Source organism: Ursus arctos, unplaced genomic scaffold (genome assembly GCF_023065955.2).
Source record: "Ursus arctos isolate Adak ecotype North America unplaced genomic scaffold, UrsArc2.0 scaffold_22, whole genome shotgun sequence".
In the NCBI taxonomy this organism is placed as follows: Eukaryota; Metazoa; Chordata; class Mammalia; order Carnivora; family Ursidae; genus Ursus; species Ursus arctos.
Window position 1 is genome coordinate 18335953 of NW_026622897.1, and position 22143 is coordinate 18358095.

At 54.2% G+C, this 22143-nt stretch overlaps 1 protein-coding gene across 3 annotated transcripts in view; it reads left to right on the forward strand.

Moving 5' to 3' along the window:
• GRAMD1B (GRAM domain containing 1B) overlaps positions 1 to 22143 on the forward strand; it is a 165142-nt gene that overhangs the window by 117308 nt on the left and 25691 nt on the right. For all 3 annotated transcript variants that reach the window (XM_057316749.1, XM_026505525.4, XM_057316750.1), the window contains 4 exons: positions 2665 to 2875; positions 8917 to 8937; positions 21044 to 21128; positions 21691 to 21794. In XM_057316749.1, coding sequence (XP_057172732.1) covers positions 2665 to 2875; positions 8917 to 8937; positions 21044 to 21128; positions 21691 to 21794 — 421 coding nt within the window. The remainder of the gene's footprint in view (positions 1 to 2664; positions 2876 to 8916; positions 8938 to 21043; positions 21129 to 21690; positions 21795 to 22143) is intronic.

Genomic DNA, 22143 nt, shown 5'->3' on the forward strand with positions numbered 1-22143 from the left:
AGAGGGTGGCCCCGCGGCAGCAGATTGCCCGGCTGACGTGAGCAAGTGTGATGAGAGCCGGAAGCAGGTAGGAGAGTGAGTCTTCTGCTGCAAGGCACAGTTGAAGTCCTGTGAAGCAGGAGATGGTGTGGGCAGTGAAGGACTCACCTTCAGGGAAGGACCACACTTCAGGCTGAGTTAGCAAGAGAGAAGCCAGCATCTGAGGCGGGAAGACTTAATAGAAGAAAGGGGTGTGTGGCATCTGGGGCAGCGGGGGTGGGGAGGGGGAGATCTTCAGGAACAGCACAGATGATCAGTAGCCTTAAAAGCACAGAGAATAAAGGGACAGATGACAGTATAAGTGTATTGACTGATGTTTTGACGGATGTACGGAAAGCCAAAATTGAGGTCTCCTTGGGTGGCATGCATCAGGTCAGCTGATAGGGGGCCACTAGTTGGTGAGGGAATCTCAAGGACCTTTTGATCAAGTGTGAGATACATGTTGTTTGGGGCAGTTGGAGTGACTCTCCTCCACGTTAGAATTTTAGGCCCACCCTGTACCGAATCCCTCCTCAACAGCCTGTTCTCAGTGGGGATGGAGAGTTTGGAGAAGGATAAAGGGATCTCCTTTCATTCCTGCACCTGGAATCACCATGTGTCAAGATGTCCCTTATTGAAGGGAAAGACTGGAGCCAAGCTGTGGGTGTGTTGTGTCTGAGACGGGCCGTGCTGGGCGTCATCCACACCCTGGTATGTCTGTGAGCAAACTCGTTGAGGTTAGGGGTAGAGTTCCTGGCTGTTCTTCTAGCAATGTAATCCTAGAAGACAGTTTAATCCTTGGAGTACTTGGCTGTGGGTTGAAATTGGCCCGAGAGAGAGGCAGCTACCCCAGAAGGGTGAGCACCTGAGTTTGCCCTTCCGGAGTGTCCCCTGGAGGCCGTGTCCCACCATCTTCTTGCCACCATTCCAAGGCTCTGCTTTTCCAACTGAAGAAAAGGAACATAATTTCCTCTCTCCAGAGTTTGCATAGTGAATGAGTTGGGTGGGGCGGTCAAAGGATAAAGATGGTGGAGAGGGGGTGAGAACTTGAAGAGCTTCTTTTTCTAAATCACAGGTATTATTATAAGTGAGATCTAAAACTGAAATCTGATTTAGGGTGAAGCAAAATATCGGGTCTTACCTTATGTGTCTCCACACATTCTCTGGTCACATCGTCTCCCTTTTCTCTGGCCTCCTTTGTTTCACTTTCCTTCAAAAGTTAGAGCCCTGCCCTCGCACCCCTCTCCCCCCACTGTTCCCTCGTTCCCACACTTGCTGGTTTGGGCTCTGGGCTTCCTTCCTTCTCTGCTGAGGATCCCCAGGTGGAAGGTTCTGCTGAAAGGTGCATGGTTTTCATTGCAAATGGGTTCCACGGGACACCTGAGGTCACAGCTCGATCCTCATGCAAATGACCGTGTTCCCCACCCTGCACTGCGCTCCCTTAGGAAAGACTGGGATGAACAGGCCCTCACAGCCTCAGATCTGGGCTGTTCCCGAAGCCTGGCCCTGCTCTCTGACCACTGAGTGGGTGAGAAGAACCCTGGGCTTCTCATTAACCCCCAAACCCACTCTTGTGCTTTCTTTGGCTTTGCAGTCTCATCCTTGCTTTCCTTCCCATTTCTCCTCTTTCCCACTTAACCTTGTCCTTGTCTTCCCTTGCCCCACCCTCTCAGCGCAAAAGCAAACACTTGTTAGAACTTCACTGCATTCACTTTTCCTCCCTTCTTCCTTCATCCTCTATCCTTCTCTTCCATCAACAGCACAAGCTCAGTTTCCAGCAGTAAATATTTATACAGCTTATAAGCCTTGGTGTAAGTGGGTTCAGGTACCGTGGGATGTGTAAGATACTTGTTGTAAACACAGTTGGGTGGCGGGGACTATGGAAGGCGAGAACTTCTGCTCTGTTCATCTTCGCCCTGGGCAGGGGACGCGGAGAGCAGCATGGCTTATGAGGAAATACTCCGGTGTGCATCAGTTGGCAAGTCAGAAGACCCAGGTTTTGTTTCGAATGCCTCTGCAATCAGAGGACACTTTAGCTCCTCTCTGCCGTGCCTAGGGCTTCATTTTAAAAATAGGGATTATGGCACTTGTCATTACTACCTCCGTGGAGGAATGTTTTAAGAACCTAGTGAAATAGTATGCGTGTGACTGTTTGGAAAGTAGGATTATTCTTGACCATTTTTATGGGCACATAATCTGCAAAACAAAATGTCGAAACTGGGTCTGCAGCATTTGTATGAGAAAAAATCATGGTATTAGATGATCTCTGATGAGTCTTTCAGCTCTTAAATTCTGCTTTCCCTAGACAGTTTTTGGCATGTAATAGGGACTCTGACAATATTTGGATGGATGGACAGACAGATGGTTGGATGAATGGATGAATAGCTAAATGTCTAATTGCCCTACTTACCCCTTCTAGTCCCATTTCCATTTCCCGTTGGCACCACTGCCCCCACCTGGCCAGCAGCAGTATTACGGTGCCATGAGTTCCTAGCCGGGCCCTTTTCTCCCTGTTTCTCCCCAGCCCCTAACCCTGGCTCCCTGAGCTGGCTCCTTGGGACCCGGCTTTGGCCTTCAATCACTGACTGCCTGTCTTTCCTCCTCCTCCCTTCCCACCCCACTCCCTCTCTCCATCTGCCCCTGCAGCACTGCCAGTAACTCAAACCGCAGCACGCCGGCCTGCTCCCCCATCCTCCGGAAACGGTCTCGCTCGCCAACCCCGCAGAGCCCGGACGGAGACACCATGGTGGAGAAGGGCTCAGATCACTCCTCGGACAAGTCCCCATCCACGCCGGAGCAGGGTGTGCAGCGCAGCTGCTCCTCACAGTCTGGCCGGAGTGGCGGCAAAAATTCCAAGGTGAGCGGGACCCTGCCGGGGACTCTCTAATTCTTCGTTAGATGGCTGCAGGAAAGCCAGTGCTGGGGGGACGGCGAGGGAGAGAGCCCCTTCCTCGAGGGCCCTTGTGTCAGTGAGGTGAGGGTGGGACAGGCCGGGGAGACCCTAGTTAACGTTATCTTCTCAGCTAAGGACTCACAGTGTCCCCGGGAACTTATTATGTTTCCACAGTGGCTGTTCTCTCTCTTTGGGCTAGGGAGCCTCCTGGACCTTGAGATTTGGAGAAAGGGTGCTCTGGGGACCAGGAGGGGTCATTTGTTTAGCCCAGCTTCCTTTTTCAAATTTGGGATAGAAGGGAACATTATTTGGGACAACTATAGGGCCAGGAAGAGAGTCCTTGGGAAGAGTGGTGTTTTTAACCCCCACCCTGGCTGTCTCTTTGCCGTACCTTTCGTAATAACCCACTTGGTACTCATTTGGCCAGGAGGACGGTGATCGAACCTCTCTGTCCCTCCCAGGGTGCTGCCACCTGGGGATCTGGGCCTTTGCCTGAGGAGAAGCATAACATAAGCCCCAGGGGGACCTGGGCTGTGGATGGGTCCCCAAAGATTTTCTTATCCCCCTCCTCAGTCCTTTGGGAAGCAGGAGATATCTTTGCCTAGACGTTCCTTCAAAAAGCTCCTTACTGTTGGACTCCTAGGCCCTAGGGAGGGGTAGGGGCCCCTGGGAGGCACGGGAGCTGGCTTCCCACCTGATTTGTCTTTTGATTTCTTGTTCTTCCTCTTCTTCCCCACCATTTCCCAAATACCTCCTTTGCATGCATGGTCTTAGTCTCACAAGCGCCTCTCAAAAGTAAGCCATCTTTTGTCTCTGTCTTTGGTCTCCCCTCCGGTGTTGAATTGTCTGTAGTGCTCCGCACCCCTCCCTCCGCCCCCGCCCACTCTGGCCCATGTCTCGCTTGGTCCCTTTCCCAGAAGGGCCGGCCCCACTGCCCCCTGGCAGGCTGGCTTGAAGTTACTGAGGGACCATTCCTGTTGCACCCAGAGTCGGAGAACAGACCCGTCCCCCATCCTCCCCTGTCTCTGCCTGCTCCCCGAACACTGCCTTGGGCTGGGAATCTGTTCCCTCCTTACATGGAGCCATCTAGAAGCAGAGTCCTGCCAGGGCTTACTTCCGTTGCTTTGAGGAAGGGAGGCCCCATCCAGTGGGGGGCTTCAGGTCCTGATACCCCCTCATACCTGCTTTAGTGGGTGAGTCCTGATTCCCCAGACAGGATAAGTGAGGGTCACAAATGCCCATAGGTGAGTTCCCTGGTGCAGTAGATCGACCTCAGGAGCTCCGCCTGCCTACTGACAGCTGCTCTGCCTGGGTACCCCTCACCGCTTCCTCTCACTGCCCAGCCCAGGGGCCTGTGGTGATCACTCTGAATTGTGATCAGAGCAGCACTGTTCTCCCAGAAGGGCAAGGTGCTAGCATCTAGCGGTTGGTGGGCATTGACGGTGCCCCTGCCGGGCCCCATAGCAGTGCGACCAGGTCAGGGAGGCCAGTCTGCCCAGGGCCCCCGGGATTTCAGAGGTCCGAGCAGAACTTGGAGGGAGTACAGCGTGAGCAATCGGTATTTTAAAACAGCGGGGCTCAGGAAATAATCCCCACGGGGGAAAGGAGGTAGGATGTCGCCCGGAGAAGAAAAAGCAGAGGAATGACTTAATAATAGTCTTGAGCCTCTGTAAGTGTTTTGGGGAGGAGGAGGAGGGCGAACAGCTGTTCTCTTTCCTGAGGGAAGAACAAGAGACTTCAGGGCTAATCCTAGAGTCTGTGACCTTCAGGCTAAAAGCTGCTTCTGAGGACTTGACACAGTGGCTCCTCGCTGTAGGTAAGGGAAGAGGAGCTCTGGCTGGTGTGAGCGAGGAGTTCTCTGTGGGGCCGGCACCCCAGCCCGGCCCCTCACCCCTCTGGCTGGGGAGAGCATGCGTGTTGCCAGACACACGCATTGAATTGTTCTGTCTCTCTGGTTCTGCCCACGGACTTTTCCATCCTAAGGTGAAGCTGCAAGCTACTTACCCTCTTACCTCATGCGTAGCAAGGCACTCAGTGAACCCAGCAGACCTTACTGATGGCCATCCGTACGGGGTGCCGGTGTCTCTTTCCATCAGGTGCTGGGTGGATGTGAGCACTCGGTGATGAGAATTTTTAAACCTCTCCTACTGAATGGCAGGTCTTGTGTAAAGACCAGGTTCCTGCCCCTAGGCAGCATACAGTCTAGGAAGGGAGAGAAGACACATGCCTAGATTTTCCACAGACCGAACCTGTTAGAAGCACATGTGTAGCTGGGGTGGTTACATGTCAGAGGCTGGGGGAACTCCTTTCTGAGTGGGGTGTTAGGGGCGTGTTTCAGGGAGCTGGTCCACGGAGCCAGACGGAGGCCCTGAGAGGCAAAATGAGGCATAAAGAAGGCCCTAAGAGCTGAGCGTGAATTCAAAGTTAGCCATGTCCCCCTTTCATAAGGAGCTGAAGAGGGAGGTGACTGGGGGTCGTGGGGGGCTGGGTGTTATTTTCCCTTTGAGGAGCTCAAGGGTGGCAGACACATAGTCTTGGAGTCCCCTGTTTTGGAGAGCTGCAGAGGTGAGGTGGCGATACCCCCTCCCCTGGTGGACCCTTGTCTCAGGTTGACGTATCCACGGCGAGGGATCTGGTAGCCAGAGCTGTGGTTGCTACCCAGCCAGGCTGCCTTACCTCCCTCCCTGCTGCCTGTCCACCTCACAGAGGGGGACACCTCCTGTGTTTTCCAGGCAAGCTGGAGAGGGCTTCCCCTTCTCCCTGGAGCCAGGCGTCCTGCTGTGTCCGTCTTCCCGCCCCAGGGCCTCCATTTCCTTGTGTTAATCTTCAGGGTTTGGGCTAGAGGATTCGTAAGGCCCCTCGTCTGTGAATCTATAACTAGACCGCCTAGGCTGACCCTTCCTGGGTGCAGCCCTGCCCAGAGCATTGAGCTAGAAGATGTCAAGGCTTCTTTCCTTTTCCACCACCCAGCTTCCGCTCTCTAGTGCTGGCCTGTGGCCACTAGGGGGAACCAGCGGCCGCTGTCTGCTCCCAGGAGCTCCTGCTCTAGGCCGGCCCCAGTGGGTCAGCCCCCCCCTCGCCCCGCCCCAGCCCAGGCTGGGTGGGCTGTGTCACCCCGGCTCAGTGGCTCTGCTCCTCCTTTCCCCTTGACTTTTTCCTTGTCTTTGAATCCTAATTTTTATGGTTTTTTCCCCAGTACGACAGACTTAACCTGATCAAAGTAAGAAGTCTCTTTTTATTGCCTACCTCCTCTAAGTAGAGCTCCTCTCTCCCCCTCCCCTGGTCCCCCAGCCCCCATCTTCCCAACTCCAGGAACCTTTGCACTGGGGACATGTCTGTAGGGAATGTGGGTCTCTCTCCAGGGGCCTTGCATTCCTTTAGTGCTTATTCTTGAGACCCCTTCTAGGAGGTCATAAAAATGTGCTCTGCTCAGCTCCCTGTCATCAGCAGCTCTGTCTTTGAGTACTTTTCCTGACTCCCTCCTCCCCTTTTTAGACAAATCCATTCATAACCTGTCAGAGGAGCCTTCACCCCCACCACCTAGTTCTGTGTTTCCCGTGCTTCTGGCCCTCTCTGCAAAGGAAGGGCATTTCAGGAAACCTGCAGGGGCAGAAAGCCTAACTCGTGCCAGGGGACACTTCTGCTCTCGCCGCACCGAGGTCGGTAGACTTCTCTGGTTTCCCCTCCTCCACGAGCTGGGGACTCAGCCCTGGGAGAGCAAAGCTACGAGGGTGAAATCTGCCTCCAGGAGGCTGGTCAGAGTTCAGAGACCCATGCCCACAGTAGGTATTCTCAGGAGCTCCTGTGGATCAGGGAGTGGGGGCATTTTCCTCAGGGGTACCCTCAGAGGTGGCAGATAAGAAGCTGCCTGGAGATGACTGCTTAGGGTAGAGTCTCACACTGAAGAGGAAGACAGAAGTCCTCGCTCTTGATGGTACATTTCACATTTCAGTACTTGGGGACACAAATTCTTATCCCCTGCCCCCCTTTATAGAAGAGCAAGTATTACACAGAGGTATCACACAGAAATGGGACATGGGTTCCCTGGTCGAGGCTCTTCATCACTCTGAAGCTGTTCTAACAGATTGAGAAGGGACACATATCTGTGTGGCAGTATGGGAAGAAGGAAAATCTACCTCTTCTGTGTACCTTGGGCAAGAGCGAGAACACCGCACAGGAGTAATCATAAAGGATCTTGGGTCCCCACACCCAGCCCGAGTTCGTTCCTGTTGGCCCTTTCCCTCCTAGGGTCTTCCAGGAAGGCCGGGACAGTGGGGTAAGGAGCTGGGGGGCAGGTGACAGAGCATTTTCTCAGTTATGAAGCAGGTGTCTGAGGGCCTGGCTTTGGGTAGATGACATGTAGGGACCTGGGGAGCCGTTGAGGCTGGAGCACCAGAGAGTGCCTGTCCACTGCTGGGAGTTGGCGTTTAAGGAGTGTCTGCACAGCCTCATGCCCTGTGATCTCAGAGGCAGGCTCCAGGAGTGAAGACCTCCCGAGGTGCAGATCAGGTCAGACGCTGCCTCTGCCCCATCCACTCTCCTCCAGGTACGGGTAGCCTGCACCACATGTTTGCAGGCTAATTTTTGGATCCAGGTCCAGGATCCCCACATGACAGTAGCTCCCTCAATAGTGAAATAGTTGGTTTTAAGTATTTGGATCTGGCCCCTTTACCTGCGAAGAGCTGTGGATTAGAGGAGAAGGTAAGGCCATGGTTCGAGTATGTGGTTTGCACGTGGGCCATAGTGACAGCCTTTGTTGGGAAACGACTATGGAGAGCATCTAGAGAGTTCTTCTGGTGGAGTGGGAGAGCTGGCGAAGGGGGAGATCTCATGACCGAACTTTTGTCACCTGCCCTCCACCCCCACCGGACATGCTCCCCGTGGACGTTCTGAGACTGTGACTGCCCTTTCTTTCCCTTACAAGTCAGGGTCTCCTAGACGAGGCAGGGGGATAAAGGCTGCCAGTTGGGCCCAGAATCCACACCTCTGTGTACAGTTGTTGACATGCAGCCATGGTTTTCCCCTACATAGTGATTTTTTGCTGCACTTATACCTTTGGCAAGCTTCTTACAACCGAAAATACCCCATTTCCAATCCAAAACTGTTGGATCAGCGCCTTAAGGAATGGGGCCCAGGCAGCTATGTGTGTGTGTGTATGTTCCTATCTGCCTGTCTGTCTGTCTTTCAAGTGGGGTGTGCATCAAGGACTCCTGGCCATAGAGATTGGAGGTAGACAAAGCACAATTTCAGCCACCCCTCTGTTGCCATGAAAACGAGTCACCTTTGCCCAGGGCCGGGAATGGAGAGCACCTGAATTCTGGAGCTGGTGCAGAGTCTTGATTTGGTTGGTAACGGAATTCCAGCACTTCAAAGCAGGGAGGCACCATTAGCAATGATGTGTTTCTAGCTTCCTCCCAGGGCAGAGCCCCCAGTACTCCCCTGCCTTTGTCACCTCGGTCATCAGCCAGCTGTTTAGTACGAGGAGAAGTGGACTCCTCTGCTCCCCGAGAACATAGTTGGAGGAGGTTTCCAGGCAGCCCCTTTTTTTCCTTGACCCGAAGGGTCCCCTCTTGCCTTCTGCAGACGGGCTGACCTGGGGCGGAAAGCTGGGTTGGTCTCTATCTGCACTTTGCTTCTGGTCAGGGCCCATCTGGGGACTGGGTCTTGGATGCCTGCAGCGCATCCTTTCCCCCCATCAGAGAACCTTGTGATGGGGCTCCAACTCCCTTCCAGCTGAGCTCTGGCTGGTGCTGCTGCTGCCTGCCGCCCGACCTTGGTGAGGCTTCCAGCATGGACCTGCCCTGGGCCTCCTTTCTGGAGCTGTCTTGAGAAAGGAGGACCCCTCTCGAGCAGCCACATGGGAAGCATTCAGCTGCATTGGGATTCCTCCTCCCTGCCCGCCCTCTGCTGTCTGTGTAACCTTCCCTCAGGAGCCGGGCATGCCCCGGCCATTCCCACCATCTCTTCCCTGACTAATGGTACCTTCTCTTATTTTGTCCTTTCAGAAAAGCCAGAGTTGGTATAATGTAAGTATCTCTGTTTCTCTTCTCGTCGGGTATGTGGGAAGTGGGTGGGGGTTGGGAGTGGTTGGAGAATGGAGAGGTGTGGAGTGCAGTTTGGCTGGCTCATGGGCTTGAGCCAGTTGAGGGGCCTCTGGCCAGGCCCCTCCCTCAAAGACCAGACACACTGGTTATCCCCTGCTGCAGGACAGGACCGCTGGTGAAGGAGGATTTGATTCAGGGAGACCAAGGAGGGATGGCCCTCCTTATCCTCCCTTATACTCCTGGACAGGGCCTCTCCAGCCCCAATGGAGGGGACTTGCTGGGGGAGGCATCCAAAGACCAGGCGGAATTCTGGGACTGGGACAGCCCTGGGGCCTGAACTTAGAACCCAAATCTCCTTCCCTTAGCCGACACGTTTTGGGGGAAATGCAGCCAGAAGACTTTTCCCCACTAGTAGAGAGGCCGTCCCATGAAATGGAATTTGACTTCTGCCCCAAGGCCCACCTCCACAGCCCCAAAGGGCATGTGCCTTCTTGAAGACATCCGCTGCTCTTGGGTCTGTGGTGAAGGGGTCGTCTGTGGTGGTGACGGCTTAGCCAGCTGCTCTGTAGCCAGAAATTGTATTGTGGACGAAACAGTCCATCCAAGACCACAGTCCCCATCACACAGACTGGGCTGCAGCGTTCTGAACTTTTCCGCTGGAGAGCAGCTGACCAAAGTCTCAGCCAGCCCCGCCACATTGTACTCTGCCCTCTGGGACTGCACTGCAGAGGGCCTGGCAGGTCCCCGTCATTCCTGGCCCGAGTCTGCCATTCCCCACACTCGCGTCTGCTTAATCATGCAGGTACCACTCCCCGCCTCCGCTGGCACCAGGCTGCACTCCAGCGGGTTTCCCGGGCATGCAGAAGGTGGGGGAGAAGGTGGCTGAGAGTGACGGAGGCCGTGGACACCGCAGGGGTGGGGAGGAGCCTTGCATTTAATGTAGGGACTTGAGTCTGAATCGTGTGTTCGTGTGGGGTGAGGTCGGGGGATATTTTCAGTGATGCCCCAAAGCCAAGCACATGCCAGTTAGCCCTGGGGCTTCTGACCTCTTGCTGCTCAGCGGGCCTGCCTCTCCCTGGGGGGCTCTGCCCACCTAGCCTGGCACACCCAAGGCAAGGGTTGGAGGGCCGGGCTGACGGAGACGAGCTGTGGGCTGAGGTGGCCTGTGTCGGGGAGAAGCCAGACTACACTCCCACACTCCCCAGCCCTTCCCCTTGGACCCACTGTGGTCTTCAACCCCCGCGCTGCTTAGAGCTCACATCCTGGAGGCGACAGAAGCTGCTTCTGTGAGGGAGGAGAGTGGGGGCCGCTTTCCTGGGAGCCATGTGGGGCCTCCAGCATCCCTTGCCTGACAAAACCTCCCTGCTCTCAGCGGTATTGCGCAATTAGTGCCCCATGCCCCCAAAGGGAACAGGAAACAGGTGGCTGCAGACATGGTAGACCATCGAAACAGCCAAATTTGGACATGCAGTCCCCGCCCCCCCTCTCTTTTCTCGCTGTCTTTCTTTCAATCAGGCTTTTCTGTTCCAGCTCACTTTCCCTTTCCTTGACTTCTTCCCTATCCTTTTGTCTCTGGCTCCTCCTCCTCTCCTTTCTCTGATTTCCATTCTCTGGCTGGCTCTCCCTTCCTCTCTGCCGCCAGCCAGCCAGCAGGTTTTCCTTCCCCTCCCTGGCTTCCTCAGAGCCCCCCCCCCCCCCGCCCCCCCATCCCCCCCTTGCACATCACAGCAGGCACCTGAGCCTTCACAGAGTAAAGGATAGGAATGGATGCCAGCGACCGCAGGGGCCCAGAAACTCACGGGCTCCTGCGACAGATGAGTAGGAGATGGCAGAGGAGCCAGGAGTGGCTGGAGCCCCGCTTCCTGCCTGGAGTCCTGCAGCTGGAGACCCTTCCTCCCTGACTGCACGTCTCTTACAGTGGGCCTCCACGTAATGTCATCTCCTAGGCTTTGCTGGGACTCACAGATGGTCAGTGTCTCCTCCAGCCTTCTCCCCCTCACCCCAAGTGAATTACAGAAACATGACAGACTCTCCACTTGGCACAAATCATTAACTCACAGAGGTCGAGTGCACAAGGGACTCTGTGCTGAGCAGTGTTTCACGCTCCCCCTGGCTGCCCCCTCTCTGGGCCACGTGCTCTCACTCTGAGGCGTCTTGCAGACACCAGGGGCCCCATCCAGAAATGTCTTCTTCTGGCTGCCTTTCCCTTGGCTCTGTGTCCATGTTGCCAGGCAGACGTGGCTGCTTGTCTGCCTCCCATCTGCCCGGGTCCTGCCCTGCTTCATCTGTGGAGGCCTGACACGGGGGCAGGCACAGGCTGCAGAACGGAGTGATGTGGAGGGACAGGGAGATGGTAGGCAGACTCTGGGAGGCCGAGAGGTGACGGGGGACCTCCAGCCGGCCCGAGCTGCAGGTATTAGGGCTGTGTCTGGTTTCCCTTTCCACTTGTCTTCATGTGTTTCCACAGCGGGAGGGAATCAGCAGCTGGTGGAGCGGGTGGAGCCCTAGAAAGGCTGGCTTCAGGTAACCCCAGGCTCCTCCTCTAGTGAAAACCCTGCTCTCTTCCTGAGGCCCAGACTGTGCCCTGGCTCTGGGCTTGCCATCTTCTAGTGTCTGGAGGAAGCAGGCAGGATGCTGCCTGTTTCACACAGCAAGCATCACCCCCGTCCCTGCCCACTCAGATGGTCCCCGCGGGCTTATCCGTGGCGCAGGCCTGAGCGTGGCCATTCCTCTAGGCACCGTTGTCCTGCCCCATCAGGAAGCTACCACCTGGGCATTTCCCCAGAGCCATGTGAATCGATGCCCACGGGCGTGAGGTGCCCCCATGCGCCCAGCACCTGAGCCCTTGGGTGGCTGGACACCCCCCTGCCATGTGTCGTATATGAGCCTGTGCTCTTGTGTGCAGAGGCCCCATCGGGAAACTTCAGTCCAAACCGCCCCCCTCCCAGCTCCCCAGCACTGCCCGCCAATAGTACATTCAAGGTTTTCTAGAAGGCACTCACCTTGCCTCTGTGTTGCCCCGTCTCCCCTTCTCAGTGCTGCTGACAGCCCTCTTTGACACTCAGGGTGGTGCTCCAGCTGGGCTGTCGACTGAGGTGCCACGGTTGTGTGGATGGGCAAAGGCTTTGTCATCCCAGCTCTAGGACAGTCACACATGCCCTGGTCAGGTTCCGGACTGGGTGTCCTTGCAGAGCTGCTGACCGTTGAGAGAACATCTCAGGTTGTTGGAGTAGCTTGGGTCTGATGGGAAGCCCACCCAGCACCTCCCCAGCCCGCTCCCCAGCCCGCTCCTCAGCCCCCTCCTTTACTTGCCTCTCTTCCACATTTTCCTTTTTTTTTTCCCTCTGATACTTGTATCTCTTTTTCTTGCCAGAATAATACAAAACATAGTGATAATGAATAGACTTCTGTAATTTCCTGGGGCAAGATTCCACTATTCCACTATATTTTTAAATATGGTATTTGTGATATATATATTCATTAATTTATTTATTTTAAATTTTTTTATTTAAATTTAATTTAGCTAACATATACTGCATTGTTAGTTTCAGAGGTAGAATTCAGTGATTCATCAGTTGCATACAACACCCAGTGCTCATTCCATCACGTGCCCTCCTTAATACCTGTCACCCAGTTATCCCACCCCCTCCCACCTCCCCTCCAGCATCCCTCGGTTTGTTTCCTAGAGTTAAGAGTCTCTTATGGTTTGCCTCCCTCTCTGATTTCATCTAATTTTATTTTTCCTTCCCTTCCCCTATGTCCATCTGTTTTGTCTCTTAAATTCCACAGGAGTGAAATCATTTGGTATTTGTCTCTCTGACTTATTTCTCTTAGCGTAGTACCCTCTGGTTCCATCCATGTTGTTGCAAATGGCAAGATTTCATTCTTTCTGATGGCTGAGTAATATTCCATTGTATGTAGATACCATGTCTTCTTTATCCATCATCTGTCGATGGACATCTGGGCTCTTTCCACAGTTTTGCTATTCTGGGCATTGATGCTATAAACATTGGGGTGCAGGTGCCCCTTCAGATCACTACATTTGTATCTTTGGGGTAAATACCTAGTAGTGCAATTGCTGGGTCGTAGGGTAGTTCTATTTTTAACTTTTTGAGGAACCTCCATACTGTTTTCCGGAGTGGCTGCACCAGTTTGCATTCCCACCAACAGCATAAGAGGGTTCCGCATTCTCCACAACCTCGCCAACATCTGTCATTTCCTGACTTAATTTTAGCCCTTCTGACCTGTGTGAGGTGGTATCTCATTGTTCCACATTTTACTTTCACCTCTCCAGCCAAGGAGGAGCGGTCACCATGATGGCAGACCACTTTGGCCTAAACAGTGAGACCCGTGGAGGGAAGCGGCTAGACTCCAGGGACACGTGGAAAGGCTGAGGCGTGAGAGCTTCTGGTCTCTAGCCAGGGGTATGATATGCAGATCAAGAGTGGGGTTTGAGGGGCGCCTGGGTGGCGCAGTTGTTAAGCATCTGCCTTCGGCTCAGGGCGTGATCCTGGCATTATGGAATCGAGCCCCACATCAGGCTCCTCTGCTATGAGCCTGCTTCTTCCTCTCCCACTCCCCCTGCTTGTGTTGCCTTTCTCGCTGGCTGTCTCTATCTCTGTCAAATAAATAAATAAAATCTTAAAAAAAAAAAAAGTGGGGTTTGAAGGCAGTGCAGTCTACAGCTGCCTTAAGGCCATCCCAGGCTTGATTACATCTATGCCCCCTTACATCCCCCCCCCCCCCACTTACTTGACGATCCCAACTTTATTCGTTAAGGCCCCAGGCTTGGGAGGTGCAGCCCCCATACACATGAAGTGGTGGGATAAGCAGAAACAGGGCTTTCGTTTCAGTAGGGAGCCAGCGGCAAAGTTGGGGATGGGAGGGGGGTGTTCTGTCCCCCGAAGATGGTCCCTTTTGGGTGCGGTAGGCTTGCATCTTGGATGAAGCAGTCACGGGTCTCCTGCTTGGTGCCTCACCTTGTATGGGCACAGGTAACTGTCCTCATCTGCTTCACCCCTTCCTGGGCGGGGGGTGGTCAGTCATCACGGCAACCCAGAGAAGCAGCTTGTCTGAGGTCAGAGGTTAGAAGCCTAGGCCCTGGTGGCTGGGAGAGACTTAGCACCCAAGCTCCTCCTCGATGCCCTGGGATGGGGATACTGGCTTTTTTGGTTGGGGAGGAAGGGATAGTGCCAATCCTGTGGGATGACCAAGCAGGTCTGGCAGGCATGAGATTGAGAGCAAGAGAACAAAGGCTTTGTGGGCATGAAATTGGGACCTTAGGGGGACAGTACAGAGAGTGGAAATTCGGAGACAGGACTTGCTGCCTGCACCCTTGTTCTTTCCAGGGAGGCTGCCTGTGCTGCCGTACGCTCTGCCCATCTCCCCGCTGTTACTTACGTGGTCTTGGAAGAGTCTTCCTGACTTCTGCTTCCCTGACCCGCATCCTTCACCTTCTCTGGAATGGTCCCATCTCTCCTGATGAGACCCCCTCTCAATCCCACTCCCCTCTTAGCCTTTCTGCATGACACTGTCCCACCTATATTTCTCTCCTTTCTTTGCACATTGCCCTCCTCCTACCCAGCATGCCACTCCTCCCTACTCCCTACCTGGCTTTGTTTGGAGGGTCAGGATTCCCTTTGAGGGTCTTAATTGATTCCTTCCCAGGTGAGGCCAGTACTCCACCAAAATCCCTCTGTTTTTCCCCTGGGTTCCTCCACCTCTCCCCTCCCCCGTGCTGTACCCAGGGAGGGGGTACCACTTGGTCCCAGCTCCCAGTGTTTGCCATCGAGTTAATGTTCAGCTCAGGGTCAATTCCCTCTCCTCAGGCCCGAAGCTGCCTGCCGCCCTGCCCAGCCCAGCCCAGCCCAGCCCATTCGATCATGGGGGGTGTGGGAGACAAAGGCTGAGCACTGAGACTTGCCTCCCCCGGGGTTGTCTCTCTGGGTGTGTCCTGCCTCTGCCTCACCTGTTCGGCCCATAGCAGTATGTAAATGTTTCCAGGGAATTAACTGTAAGGATCCAGCTTTCGTGGGTCTATATATTGCCTAGATCTTGGGGTCTGGTATGGCCCAGGAGAGAGGTATTATGGTCACCCTGGAAAATGGAACTGCCAGGGTCGCTTATCACACTGCCAAGGATAGGGCTGCCATACACAGGGCAGAGAGCAGCTCGGATGTATGGTTTGGGGTGTTGGCAGGGATCGGGTACGGAGAGGCCATGCACGTACAGGTGGGGATCGGGCTGGCTGTGCACACGTCAGCCGTACTGTGAATAGGAACAGTTTTAGAGGTGTGTAAGGAATGTGTTCATTTGGTAAAGAGTTTCTGAATAGCAGATCATGCTCTGCTGTAGAAGATAGACTGTTTGAGGCGTAGATCCCTCCTGGGGAAGACGATAGTCTGATGGAGGTACCACGCTGCACGGGTGACGGTGGAGGCCGTGGGGCTGTGCACAGTGTGCAGATGATGAGAGAGAGAAAGAGACGAGTTTGGGGAAGAATTCTGACTCTTTGTCTACTTTCTCTAACACCGTTTAACCGGGAGACTCTGGGTTCCTTGGAAACAGTCTTTGGTTTGGGAGTCAAGAATCTCCTGAGCCAAAGGCAGATGCTTAACCAACTGAGCCACCAGCTGCCCCTAATTAGGAACTTCTTGATGATCAGGTGGTCAGGTGTGTGGGCTCTGTTCTGCAAGGCCAGGGGGCAGTTGGATATCTCAGTATCAGTTTGGAACTAACCTACAGGCCAGAGGAGTGTGGTATTCGGAGGTCTTTAACAATTTATTTATTTTTTAGAGAGAGAGGCGGGGAAGGGCAGAGGGAGAGAGAGGGGGAGAACTTCCAGCAGACGCCCCACTGAGTGCAGAGCCCGACACAGGGCTCCATCTCACGACCCTGAGATCATGACCTGAGCCGAAACCAAGAGTGGGATGCTTCACCGCCTGTGCCACCCAGGCGCCCCAAGAATCTCCGTTTTTAATGCATTCATTAGGTCCTTTTAAAGTATTCTCATGTTTGAGTCCTGCTGGCTCAAATCTCAGAGACTCCTAGGCCAGAGGCACCATTCATCATCACGTGCAGGCTTGGGATGCTCGCCGCACAGTGGGCATAGCTGTGGAGGGCAAGGCAGGTGCCCCATTTGTTTCAGAGGTCTGACTTTCCTGGGGACCCGTGTCTTCCCAGTCCCAGTGCTGTGTGTTCGCTGCCCCAGCTTCTCTGTCTGGAGCCCTTCCTGGCCCCATTGGCCTGGCTCCCATTCCCCTGCTTCCCTGGGTTCGGCTGTTTCCTTCTGACTCCGGGGCCAAATTCTCTGCTCTTAGCATTGCTACTTGGCCCTCAAGGTCTGAGGAGCTGCCTGGGAATCCTCTTGGCCTGGATCTCCCTCCTGTTAGTGCTGGAGGCAGGGCAGGGTCCCCGGAGCTGGTGACCTCAACTTCTCCAGGCGATCTGCCCAACCTCTCCCCACCAGTATGTCTGCCGTGAGAGGAATCGAACTTCCAAATCTCCTGCTGGTGCTACACACAGGGAAGTTGGTGGACTGGTGGGTCAGTGCCGGGAGTGTGCTCCAGAAGTCCCTGGCTGTTAGCATCTCCAATTTCAGATTCCATCATAGCAGCCATGCCCCTGGCACCTCCCCCACCCCTCCCCCCTTGGGAGCCCTGGCCAGCTACTTTCCATTGCAGGAAACATCTGCTGGGGAGGCCAGGCTAGGCCGGGAGGTTACTGGAGGACGTTGGCCAGTACCATCACCCAGATCCTGTAACTTGAGGCATGTGTAGGGCTCTGGCCCTGCCCGCCCACCCACCCTGCCTCCCTCCTGCCACGAGCGACTGTAACAAAGAAGTTGTTTGCTGGTCAGCCTAGGAGAGCACGGTCTGGGGAAGGAAAGGGGTGTGTGCAGGGGTGGGGGGGAGAGCAGGCCTTGTTGCGACAGCCAGTGGTGGCCGCTCTGCCTGGGAGAGGGCTGTGAGTCATAGGGACCAGTGCCCGCCCAGCGGAGAGATTGCACGGTGAACGGGCTGCTTTATGGGAAGGGCCAGACGGAGCTGGGAGTTCATTCTCGCCCCGGAGTTTCCGACCAACTATGAGCTTTGTGTGAGTAACCAGCTGGGTGCACCTCCGGACCTGGCTGCGGGGTTGTCCTCGTCCTGCGCAGTTTGTCCACCAGGAGCCTGCTGTCCGGAGCCCTCAAGCCATCCCTGTGCACCTGCCGTGTTGTCTTGTGTCTTCTGGCCTCAGCTGGCCTCTGGGAGTGGCTGTCCGCACTGACCAGGAGGAGGGGCTTCACCGCATCCCCTCTGGGTCACCCTCAGCCTGAAGACCAGCCACCTTGTGGGAACCAAAGTGGGACGACGCCAAACCTGGCCATGGGAGACTGGCCGGCCAGCCTGTCCCAAGAACCATGCTGACCACACCCTCCCCCTTGTGAGGTTTCGTGCTCAGAACAGACCTCTGGGAGAGAAAAGGCGGCCAGTCAGGGTCACATAGACCCTCTGCCAGAAGCCCGACAAGACTGACTGTTTTCATCCTGAGAGGACAGTCAGGAGCCAGAGCTCCAGGAGCCGAGCTCCACTGGGAGGTGGAGCTGTGGGGAGCGATGGAATCTTTGACTGAGTCTGGGGTCCTCTGGAGCCTCCTGCTGGAGCCGGACAGCCAGCCTTTGCAGTGGTACCTGAGGAAGTTTACGGATACACCTGCTGGTGCAGAACTCTACTGCTGGCACGGATCTGAGGAGATCCCAGCCGTGAGTGTACATCCTAACTTCTCTGGGCCCGTGTGATGGGTCTGCCGCACCCCTGTAATCCCCCACTCGGCCCTGCTGCCTGAGGGCTCCACATCTGACCGTCCTTGAACTAAAATCCTCTGACCATTTTAAATTAAAGTAGGTGAGCCATGCCTCACCTTTGGAGGAAATTGCTTTAAGAGCACGGGGGTGGGAGGCCAGAGGGTCGGGGTCTCTTGCATCAAAATAGTATATGGGGGCAGGTCAACCCAGTGCCTCTTTAGAGTCTGGGAGGCAGAGGCTGGCCTGCCATCCACATTGGCAGCCCGGTAGAATCAGGGCATTTATTTGCAAGGCTGGGTTAAGGAGTCCCTGCACTCAAGCCAGTTTTGGTAGACCTGGCTGAGTTCCGAGGTCAGGGCTGGCGTTGCCCTCTCTCTCCACGCGGCTACAGCTTTGTTCGGAGGAGAGGAGAGGAACAGCTCCTTCCATTTGCCAGAGGTTTGGTTTGGAGATGATGGCCAGATGCCATGCACCTCCACGTCTGTCAACGTCTGAGTTCCCAGTGGAGGCGAGAGATGCAGGGGCGAGGCAGCAGTGTGGAAAGCACATGAGAAAGAGGAGGACTTCCAGGCTTCGGAGAATTGGATGCCTGATGCCTGGTTACACTTGGAGGGGGCTTGGGGCCATCTGGTAGGCTTGTCCTCGGGCTGATAGTGGAATGTGGTAAATATGAAGACTCGCCTGATTGATACTTTTTTTAAAGAAATTTTTAGTAAAGAACATAAAACTTAACCATCTTAAGTATTTCTAAGTATTTCTCAGTTCAGTAGCGTTAAGTGAAGTCACACTTAATGTCCAATGTCCAGAACTTTTTCATCTTGAAAAACTGAAGCTTTTTTACTACTCCCTCTGGGAAAAAAGACCACTTGTGGGCATGAGAGACTAGTGGGGGCCCTAGAGTAGGTGAACGTCTCATTCGCCAGAGAGTGAGCTCTGCCGGGGCTTCCCTGTTTCCGTCTTGGGACCAAAACCTGGAGGCGCCATCGTTGAGCAGTGACCCAGACCAGGGGCTCTGCTCTCCTCTCCTACTTAGTAACCACAAACTTTGGACAAGTTGCTTAACCTCTCTGTACCTCAGCTTCTTCGTGTATAAAATGGGATAATAAAAACAATCTGTGGTCCAATGGAATGATGTACGTGAAGGGCTGATGACAATGCTTGGTGCATGGTACTGACTCAGTTCACATTTGCTCAACTGTAGCTCTAGAAGGTCAGTTAGACATAATTAGGAACTACTTTTTTTTTTTTTTTTAAGATTTTTATTTGAGAGCGAGCGAGCAAGAGAGAGAGCACGAGCAGGGGCAGAGGGAGAGGGAGAAGCAGGCCCCTGCTGAGCAGAGAGCCTGACGGGCTCAATCCCGGGACCTTGGGATCATGACCTGAGCCGAAGGCAGATGCTTAACCAACTGAGCCACCAGCTGCCCCTAATTAGGAACTTCTTGATGATCAGGTGGTCAGGTGTGTGGGCTCTGTTCTGCAAGGCCAGGGGGCAGTTGGATATCTCAGTATCAGTTTGGAACTAACCTACGGGCCAGAGGAGTGTGGTATTCGGAGGTCTTTTCTAGCCGTAGAAGTCAGAGGATAGGTTGGCTTCTAGATACTCACTCCCAGTGGCCCTGATACTTGGTTCAAACATATGGCAGGTGATTTTTGAAGTTTGGGGTTCTACAGCATAGCATTGCTTGGGGGAAGGTAACAGGACATTGACTACTGCTAGTATAGCTCATTTTATAAACAAGCCAAAACAGAAGTTTAAAATTCAAATTAACTGTAGACAGAGTAGTTGAAAGCACTGTCTTCTGTCTGTCTCTCTCTCTTCTGGAAACCCTCCCCCAAACTGAAGTCATGCCATTCTCTCTCCTCCAACTTCCTGGAATATTCCTGTTTCCTCTAGCGTAAAAGCCATCAGGCCACTTAGCTCAGGTAGTCAAGTGCGTGCCCTGAATGTGGTCAGGCCAAAGCCCGAGCTTGGTCGTGGGCCACTTAGTTTTGCAGAAAGCCAGAAATCAGCTGTCTAAAGCATATCCCATTGTCCCTGTAGCTATATGCCAGTGGATTCCCTGGGAAGTGGGTAGAAGGTGTAAATGGCCAAGACCTCTCTGTCACCATCACCAGGATGATCCGGTGCGCTCCCGGCATAAGGAGGTCGGTCCGTGACTCGCCTGGGTGGAGTACAGATGTTTCTCTGTTGAGATGCATGGGCCTACTGGATGTGCACTTGTCTTCATGTATCATCCTTGGGTGCCTTTCATCCACGGGCTACACTTCTTCTTCTTCTCTTTTAATTTTAAGATTGTAAGCTTGGAAAGATCAGGTTTCCTCTCTGTCCCCCTGGCTGATGGAATTTCCAAGGAGGATTTCCTAAGACAGTTTATGGGTATAGGTCTGCACCCAAAAAGCTAAGTGGGCACAGGGTCGTCCATAACACAGATCGTGGTGAGAGGTGAGCAGAGGACTGGGGATGCAGAAATCTGCCACTGACCAGCTTGGGGACTCTTGGGCAGGGGTCTCCCCTCTGGCCTTCATTTCCTCATCGCTAATGGACGGGTTGGGTTAGATGGTCTTGTAGAGGGTGGGGAGGGAATCAGGGTTGGGTGCTTCCAGTTGCCAGATGTGCTTTTAAATTCTCTACTTCTGTGCTGATTCTAATACTAGCTTTATGAGTTTTTTTCCCTAAATCCAGTCTTGGTAAGGTGCAGTTCTTCCCGCCCTCCCCCCCACTGCCCATTTCATTTGAGATATGATTGACAAGTCACATCGTAATAGTCTTACATTTGGTGATTTTTCTTTTCCAGTCGTGAATTTCATACACAGCCAAGTACTTACTGTGTTAGTCACGATAGCCACTGCTTCTGAGAAGTGTACTGAGTACCATCATATTCTGGGTCCTGCTAGGGGGCTGGGGGAGCCCTTCTGGGCCCCTGTTTTGCTGTCAAGGTGGTGCTTCCTGCTGGCAGAAGGCAGGACAGCAGTAGCTCTCGTGGTGGGTCCCAGGAAGCTCCCTGGAGGTGTCCCTCCTTCCTTTCTCTTCTTGGGATCTACTGTGGACCTTGCTTAGTATGTTTGACATTTTGTCATTAATGGACACTGGGTACAGACCGTTTTGGAGTGTCCGATTCTCTCCATGTTGTTTTTCCATACATACCAAAGCCCCCTTTGCCTCACCAGTCCGCTCAGGGTCTGTGGGATAACAGAGCCTCCTCTTTGTCTTTTAAATTTGCAAGCAGGTGCTCTTCCTGCGTTTTCCTCCCCATCCCTGCAGAACCTGGGAACATCCTGCTAACCTCGGTCATTGTCACGCAGGTGTTAAGCCCAACTTACAAGCAGAGAAATGAAGACTTCAGAAAGCTCTTTAAGCAACTTCCAGACACGGAGCGCCTCATTGTTGGTGAGCCGGGGGACCTGGGAGCAGGGGGTGGGAGCGGGAAGGAAGTCTGGGTGTCCCAAGGACAGCACTCAGGCTGCTTGTGTCCTGAGGTTCCCCACCGAAGAGCCAGCCCAAGTGAGAACATCTGTCTGGGAGCAGGGAGAGTGGACAGATGTCCAGAGCACTGACCCCCGTGGTTGAGGCTCAGGGTTGAGCAGCACGTGTGCGGTGGCCTCAACAGAGAGCCCAACCTGGAATGAGTCACTGCCACTCTTAACCTCTGCAGGTGGCCCAGCAGTGAAGGGAGGGGTGTTAGTTAATTTTATTGGCCTTCTCTCCCTCTGACTTTCTCGCCCCCTCCTCCGCCTTATCCGTCCCTCTGCCTCTAGACAGCAGCACGTGTCACGTCACATGAGCTGCTAGGGACTCGCTTGGCCACTAGTTCAAGTGTCTCACCCGCCTAGTGAGTGGTAGGCAGCGGGGCTCCCGCAGTGCTGGTGGGAGGGATGGCGTGCCTCATTGGTAGTGGTTTGCTGGAGATGCTTCCTGTCTCTGAGCATCTCTGTCTCCCATCCTACCACAGATTACTCGTGTGCACTCCAGAGAGACATTCTTCTTCAGGGCCGGCTCTACCTCTCTGAAAATTGGATTTGCTTCTACAGCAACATCTTCCGCTGGGAAACACTGGTAAGGCCCTGGGGCTTTCTCCCTGGGCTGTCCCCTTGCCTAGCACCGAGCAAGCTGCCCCCACGCTCCCCCTGTGGTTGGCTTCCTGCTCTGCCCACCCCTTTGCATAATTCATAAAAGCACATGCCTGAGTTTTGAGGGAGAGAGCTCCTCTGCCATGTCTTCCCCTCCCTCCTTCCCTCTTGGGTGTGGAGGAGAGCGTGAGAGCAGTTGCTTTTGGCAAATGCAAGTAAGGATTCGGCAGGAGTCACTGCAGAAGGTAGAGCAGTTGAGTCAAAGGGGCATTGGCCTTGGCGCTCAGGGCCGGGTTGTACATTATCTGGGTTCTCCACCTAGTTAGCTGTGTCTT